Source organism: Apis dorsata, unplaced genomic scaffold (assembly GCF_000469605.1).
Source record: "Apis dorsata unplaced genomic scaffold, Apis dorsata 1.3 scaffold_348, whole genome shotgun sequence".
In the NCBI taxonomy this organism is placed as follows: Eukaryota; Metazoa; Arthropoda; class Insecta; order Hymenoptera; family Apidae; genus Apis; species Apis dorsata.
This window is the reverse complement of record NW_006263615.1, coordinates 314480-322481: the sequence shown is the minus strand read 5'-3', so window position 1 is coordinate 322481 and position 8002 is coordinate 314480. Positions and strand designations below refer to the sequence as shown.

At 38.6% G+C, this 8002-nt stretch overlaps 1 protein-coding gene across 1 annotated transcript in view; it reads right to left on the bottom strand.

Moving 5' to 3' along the window:
• Positions 1 to 8002, bottom strand: part of LOC102681822 — a 20642-nt gene that overhangs the window by 6998 nt on the left and 5642 nt on the right. The window contains exon 2 of the mRNA XM_031511814.1: positions 652 to 745. Coding sequence (XP_031367674.1) covers positions 652 to 745 — 94 coding nt within the window. The remainder of the gene's footprint in view (positions 1 to 651; positions 746 to 8002) is intronic.

Here is an 8002-nt window from a genome sequence, read left to right as displayed (position 1 = left end):
GCCAACCTATTCTCTTCCTCTCTCTCTCTCTCTCTCTCTCTCTCTCTCTCTCTTAATACCCCTTCCTTCCCCCGACAATCTAATTAACGAGCAAATAAAGTGCGCGAATGCACACCGGTTTCCACCGCAGAGGGATGAAAGGGTGGGGAAAGGTAGTAGTGTAAAACAAGGGGGGTAGTTAGGAATAGAAATGGAAACGAGGATATTCCAAGGAAAGCAATTTGAATTGCAAGAAACTTGTTTGCGCTCTTTATGAACGCCTCCAGGGATAATGATATTATATCATCGAGAAAAAGAGAGAGAGGAGGGGAAACGAGATCGACCAAACTTGCGTCGTGATTATTCTATCTTCAGGAAAGAGGGGAGGGGAGGAAAAGAAATAATAATAATTCGAGAAAGAGAAGATTTTTCTCTCGTCTCCTCGAGAAAGATTATCCATCCCCTTCGTTTTAATTGACCCGATTGTTAATAAACGGCCCGATCGCGCCCCGAACATTTCGAGGGATTCGAAGTGGTGCTCGATCGCGCCCCTAATTGCGCGCCCTTCCCCTCTTTAAACGAAAACATCCTGTTCGCCCTCCCGTTCAGGGTGCAGGGGGAGGAGGAGGGGGAAAGGGAGGAGGAGGGAACGAAGAATGAAAGTTTAATTACCTCGAATCGTCGGGGATGAATCCGCGACGTCGGTCGCGAGCTCGACCAGCTCGTCCAACCCTCCTGCGTCACCCTCGCAGTCCATCATCGTGTCCTGAAACCAAAACGTGATTCTTTTCACAACCATCGTTTCTTGCTTCTTCTTCTTCTTCCCTCTTCGACTTCTTTCATCTTTTTTTTCCCTCGAAACGATCTCGTTTCTGGAAATATCGATGGATATTCTCCGCAAGAAACGAGATTACGAGTCGAAGAGAATAAAGAAGAAAGTATCCATACGATTATTAATTTAACCTCGGTTAAAAAACCGTTTTCGTCGATAAAGGACGGTGATAAGATTTATTATCATTAAATGACGAATATCTGTCCTCGAATATTATAATCGAGAAGCCGAACGAAATCGGGATAAATATGCGTTATCGAAGAGTTGAGGGAAGAAAGGAGAAAAAGTTTGGAAAGAAGATGTCTTAACGAACATCCCCCCCTATATCAATTTCGAAAAATTGAAACACGTGGAACCGCGAGGCTCTCATTAACGTAATATACATTGTAATCCGTCGTTACACCGACTCTCTCTTTCCCTCCCTCCTCTTAATTTAGATTAAAATTGCACGTGAGACTCGGTGGCAAAACCGATTTAATCGCCCCCCGATTTTATCCATAAAATCGAGCTGCCGAATCACGTTCGTTAAACCGCCGCTTCTCCAATCCCTTAAAAGCTGATCACCGTTAATAAAGAGGACATTAAAAAGGGGAAGGGAGGACGAGAACAAAATCCAACCGAGACCGATAAGAATAAGATAAATCGATATTGAATGTTTTTTGAAGAAGAAAAAAAGAAAAAGAAGGAAAGAAAGAATGGAAACTGGTGGAAGTAAATTGAGCGAATCGTCGAACGATATGACGATTCGATTCGATTCGTGATTAATCGATCGAGTAAGCTTTGTTTCGAAATTATCGCCAATAGGCGAGCAGATGGTAATTAATCTTGATTAAATTTTGTACTCTCGTTATCGTCCACGATTCACGACGAGCGAGAAACTTATAGAGCGAGATTTTATAGAGCGTGTGTTCGATTAATTAAGTAGTGAGGCGAGCCGTTTGTTTCGAAATAACAATCGATTGTGACACGATGATTTATAGGATTCGATTTTATCGAAGAGAATCATCGATCTATTTTACATCTTATTCATTTTAAAAAAATACTTATTCACTTGCAATTAATTCGATGGGGATCGAATCTTCCGCTTTGGATTTGGATTCGATCTTTAAAACCGTCATCGTCCCTTAGAAGCTTCACTCCTTTCGTTCGTTCGGCCATCGAGGTCATCGACGTAAATCGAGGAAATTTATTGCGTGGGGTGCGTGCACCCGCGAAAATGCGCCCAGTGACCCAGAGAACGCGGCAATAAACGACCGTGAAAACCGACCGGTCACCCTTCCCTTCCACCGACTTTTCTCCCATCCTTCGCCAATTTTACTTCTGGTTAACTTGGAATAAAAAGAAAAAAGAAGGAGGGAAAGAATATCCTTCGCCAATTTTATTTCTGGTTGATTTGGAATAAAAAAAAAAAAAGAAGGAGGGAAAGAATATCCTTCGCCAATTTTATTTCTGGTTGATTTGGAATNAAAAAAAAAAAAAGAAGGAGGGAAAGAAATTATTTTCTCTTTCTACTCGGCTGATAATAATCTCGGCCAATAATTATCCAAACGGATGAAAAGGCCACCCACTTTGCGAAGGATGACGAGGGTTCAAAGGCATCAAAAAGAAAAGTTTGATAATTTCGATGTACGTTTCGTGAAAAAACGCGAGGAATCTCTGCTTCTGAGGAGGATGCGTGCGTTATAATCGATCGAAGGAGCGCGATTTCGTGGCAAATTTTCGTGGCAAGTATGCAAATCACATGGATTCAATATTACAAAAAAAAAAAAAAAGCAGTAGTTGAGAAAGAAAAATCCTTTTTCAAAGGAGAAGTTTATTGCCGGAATGTTGAATGAAGGGGCGCGATTACAGTTGAGAAGTGGGTTCGAAATAAATTAAAAAAAAGAAATCTCGCGGGAAACAAGTTTGAGAGTTGCAACTTCTGCAATTAAAAAAAGGATCGGCCAAATTTATTACTGGATGGATCGATCGTACGACGTTTCGTTTCGAGCTCGAGTCTTTGTGCAAGTTTGGAGAAAGGAAAATTTTGTTCGAGAGAAGGAGAGAGGAAGCGACGGAGGAAAGAATATTTTCCTCGTGGAAAACGAGGATAATAAACGGGCGATAAAACGGGGCGAGGATGAGATACGAGACGTTTAAAAAAGAAAAAAAAAGGAAACAAAGTGGAGAAACTTTTGTCCACTTTTGCTTGGAATTTATTTTTTCCCGCTGCTCATCCCCCTCCTCCTCCTCGTTATCTAGATGGCGGACGGAGAAGAATTTTTTTCCTCGACTTTCTGTCTTCCGCAAACTTTCCAACAATGTGTCGTTGCGAATCAAGGATACAATTTGCAAGAATGGAATTTTAAAGCTTCGAAGTTTCGAGGGTTGCGGAAAGATGAAGCGTTGTGGAAGAAGATTAATAGCGCATCCGCGAGATATTGATTCGCGAGGGTAAATAAAGCTCTCCTCCGCAAACTGACCCAGTTTTCGCCCGAGATTTCCGTGGTTAATCGAGCCCTTGACACGATGGTGGCAAGGATGCGGCGGAAGGTCTAAGGGGAGCGCAGTTTTCCAACGAGGGGAAAGGGAATTTCGAGAGCGGTGAACTCTATTTTAAACTATTTCAAGTAATCGTAACAACGCGCCACGTTCAATTCTCGAGGACGATAAATTTCCATCTACTTTTCACGGACGGGAGAACAATTTGCCCTTCCCTCCTCCCTCCATTTTTACGACGAAAAATACGGTCGAAAACGTAAAGATAAACCGTGGTCGGAGAATCTGGGAGAGAAAACTTTTCAGATTCAATTTTACTTGAAATCCCCGCCCTCGAACTTGTGCAACTCCGTTTGTCTCCGCTTTATCCCCGTCTGCTTTATTTAAACCAGATTTAAATAAGGCGTTCCCCCTTGTGTAATTGCGCGCCCATTGTGACGGTTCGTTTCGAACGAAAAAAAAATCGGGAAAGTTTCGCTCGAGAAGAAGGAAAATCGAGAAAAAGAAATGGACGAAAGGTAAAGGTAGGGGGGAGTAAAAGAAGATCGCGGAAAGGATCGATTCTTGTTGGTCGATTGTTTCTTTTCGAGGGAGGGTGGAAAGCAATGAGTTATACAAAGCGCGAGAGTTTGCAGCGATGAAAGCGGCGGACAACACGGGAAGCGTAGCAAACCGCTCGCTCGTTAAATAAAAGTTTGTAACGAGGTAGAAAATGAACGCGCGAAAAGATGGATTAGCGTGTTGAAAAAGCTAATACGTTAACAAGCTATTGCACACCTCTTCTCTCCCTCTCTCTCTCTTCTTCTCTTTCTTCTTCTTCTTCTTCTTCTTTTTCGTTCGATTACGTGGATTACATCTCATTAATCTCTTCTCCCTTGAATAAACACGGGTCGAGTTAGTCAATCTTAGTGATTTAAATGAAGTTCGATCGATTTTTCTTTTTTTTTTTGTTTTAATCATTATTTCGTCCGATATTTTAAGAGACATTTCTTTTTTCGAAGAAATGTCGTTTGATCCATTTCCATGGAAAATATATATACGAAGAACACAGGTTAATTTATCACAGTTGAAACACAGTTAATCAGAAATTAACCTCGTTATGACCTATCTAACCAATCCCTCGAACAGGCTTATCAATTTTAAACGCGCGTAAATGCCCGATAAACGGGGACTAATTTGTCCATAAAATGCTCGCGCAAATTACTTCCGCCCGCTAACCTCTCTCCACCATCGATCTAAATTGCAAATACAAAGGAATTTTAATAACCGGCCGTTCACTCGCCGAGCATTAATATAAATTAGAACGAAATTAACTCCGATGATACGGTAATCCGTGGCGAAATTGCTTAACTTTTTCCTCCCTCTGTATAGATGTATAGATGTATAGATAAATGGAAAATCCACGATAAGTAAATACGATGGTTCGACGGAAAATTTCATTCGCCAGGATTCGTTTAATTCGCCAGGGCGTCTCGTTTCCATTTTTTGCTCGCACGAGCTTCGAAATTGCTCGTTTCTTCATAAATTTAGTCGGATAAATCCGCGATAAATACGTTCGATGGAAAATTTGATTGTTCAAAGGTGCACGAGCTTCGAAATTGCCGGATTTTTTTTTTTTTTTATAAATGATAAATAAATGGAAAATCCACAATAAATACGAAAATTTGATTGTTCAAAGGTGTACGAATTTCAAAATTGCCGGATTTTTTTTATAAATAATAAATAAATGAAAAATCTACGATAAATACGTTCGATGGAAAATTTAATTGATCAAAGATGTACGAGCTTCAAAATATGCCTAATTTTTTTTTTATAAATAAATGGAAAATAAATACGTTCAAAAATATGATTGTTCAAAGGTGTACGAATTTCAAAATTGCCAGATTTTTTTTATAAATAATAAATAAATGAAAAATCTACGATAAATTCGTTCGATGGAAAAATTAATTGATCAAAGATGTACGAGCTTCAAAATATGCCTAATTTTTTTTTTATAAATAAATGGAAAATAAATACGTTCAAAAATATGATTGTTCAAAGGTGTACGAATTTCAAAATTGCCAGATTTTTTTTATAAATAATAAATAAATGAAAAATACGTTCGATGGAAAATTTGATTGATCAAAGGTGTACGAGCTTCAAAATATGTCTAATTTTTTTTTTATAAATAAATGGAAAATAAATACGTTCAAAAATATGATTGTTCAAAGGTGTACGAATTTCAAAATTGTCGGATTTTTTTTATAAATAATAAATAAATGGAAAATACGTTCGATGGAAAATTTGATTATTCAAAGCTACACGAGCTCTGAAATTTTTTTTTTTATAAATAATAAATAAATGGAAAATCCACGATAAATACGATTCGATGGAAAATTTGATTATTCAAAACTGCACGAGCTCCGAAATTGCCTAGTTTTTTTTTATAAATAATAAATAAATGAAAAATCCACGATAAATATATTCAATGGAAAATTTGATCATTCGAAGCTGCACGAGTTTCAAAATTGCCTAATATTTTTTTTTCAAAAGATAGATAAATGGAAAATAAATACATCGAATGAAAAATTTGATTGGAGAGGTTAATGGATCATCCAAAAGTGGACAAAGATCGTTAATGAGCGAGTCCCGTTTCGATTTTTTATTCGCACGAGTTTCGAAATTGCCTAATTTTTCTCTCTCTTTTTTTTTTTTTCCAAACGATAGGTAAATGGAAAATCCGCGATAAACACGGAATGGACGGAAAATTTGATTGGAATTGGTTAATGGATTATCGAAAGGGAGGGATCGTTAATGAGCGTCTCGTTTCGATTTTTATTCACGCGAGTGTATCGTTTAATTCTTGCGATTGGAATGGTGGTGGCCAGGTCGGTGCACTGTCTGCTATCGAAAACCGATATTTTTGCCTGCAAGGTAGCGGAACGACAACCCCGGAAAAAGGGGGTGGTAAAATATTGACATGATACAATAAACGATCCTATCGACGACCACTGTATTTCCTCCTGTTGAATTATCGAATTTCATTCTCCTCCTCTTCGCTCCCGTATGCACCGCGTGAATGGTAATTAAAAGAATTACAGGGGAGAAGGAGAACGAGAATAATAAAAAAAAAGAAGAAAGAAAGAAAGAAAAAGAAGCTAATTATATCGGATCGCCGATATAAATCGAAGAAATCGATGAGGATAATAATAAACGAGGGACCGATCGATATAGCGAGGAAAATCATCCCGAAAATAAATGTCTCTTTAAAAATCTAATTTAATAAAAAAGAAAAAATAGCAATAAATACCCGTATTTAACGTGTCCCTCAATGTGTTCCTCATTTCTCCAGCAGATCCCTTTATACTTTTTTTATCCCTTCGATAATAAAATACGTTACATTAAACGTTAATATAATTTTCAAAGATTTCTTTATCGCGTTTCGAAATAAATGAATAAATTACACTTGCTCTTTCTCGATCGAACTTTGCGCGTTGTTGATAAATTATAATTAAATTTGATTTATGAAAGGAAAAAAGAGAGAAGAGAAGGTAAGAAATGTAAAAATGTAAAAACGTAAAAAATTACCCTCGTTACCCACCTAGAGAGAGGATTTCCCAGATGATGGGGATGGAAAATTGATCGGAAATTTCCTATTAAACGATAAAATACGCGGCGTGTAAAGATCGAAGGCGGCCAAGGTGGATGTGGAGAGAGACGGTGGTCTCTCGCAATGCTCTCGCCGCCGGGAAACCGAGGGACCCGATAATCGGCTAATCGATGGAAATAAAGGGGGTCGAAAACGAGGTCCCGTATAGCGGTATTAATTCGCTTACAACATTTTTATGCGGCGCTCGTTTTATTGAAACGCAGTTATCGTCCTGCGGACCGATATCGAATATCGATACTCTTGCGCGAGCACGGATGGTCGTCAGACAGAGACGGAGAAAGAGAAAGAGAGAGAGAGAGAGCGAACAAAACGCGCTGGTTCGTAAACGATATATATATATATATATTACCGTATCGTAAATATGATACGGGCCCATCCGCGTTTTGCATGTTATAAATCGATTTTACACCGAGAACCGATAAAACGGGACGCTTAACAGAATCGTTGTTGTATCTCGAATAAATGCACTCTCGACGTTAAGAGAGGAAGCTTGGATATATATACGCGCGAGAGAGAGGGTGAAAGGGGGTGGTGAAAGAGGGGGAAAAAAGAGGGAGAGAGAAATCCATTGGACAAATAGCCGGGCTTTGTGCGAGGATAATTTAAAGAAAAAAAGAGGAGGAGAAGATAAAAAGGAGAGGGAAATGGTGGTTTTTATCGCATCGGGGACAAAGTGGTGACAGTAAGCTGATCAAGTGAATATTTCGTTTGGTCTGGATTAAAATTTAAAGAGAGCGCGAGTTTTGTTTAACGTTCAACTTTGTATAATTTTGATTAAAAATGTCTACACGAGTGGATATTATACGCGGGCAATGGTAAATTATACGTTTTAAAATTGAGAACGTGTTTCGCGTTGGTTATTAAATTATAAAAGGGAAAATTTGTTCCTTCTACGTGATTCTGTTTCGAGATAGCGCGTGTCTACGTGCGTACGCGTGTACGCGTGTGTGTTTCTCTTTCTTTTGTATTTAAAAAATGAGAAATGGAATTAAAAGATAAGCTTGGATTCACGGGATAATTCCCGTGATGAAAGAGAGGGGAAAAATTCAAAGGAAATACGATTC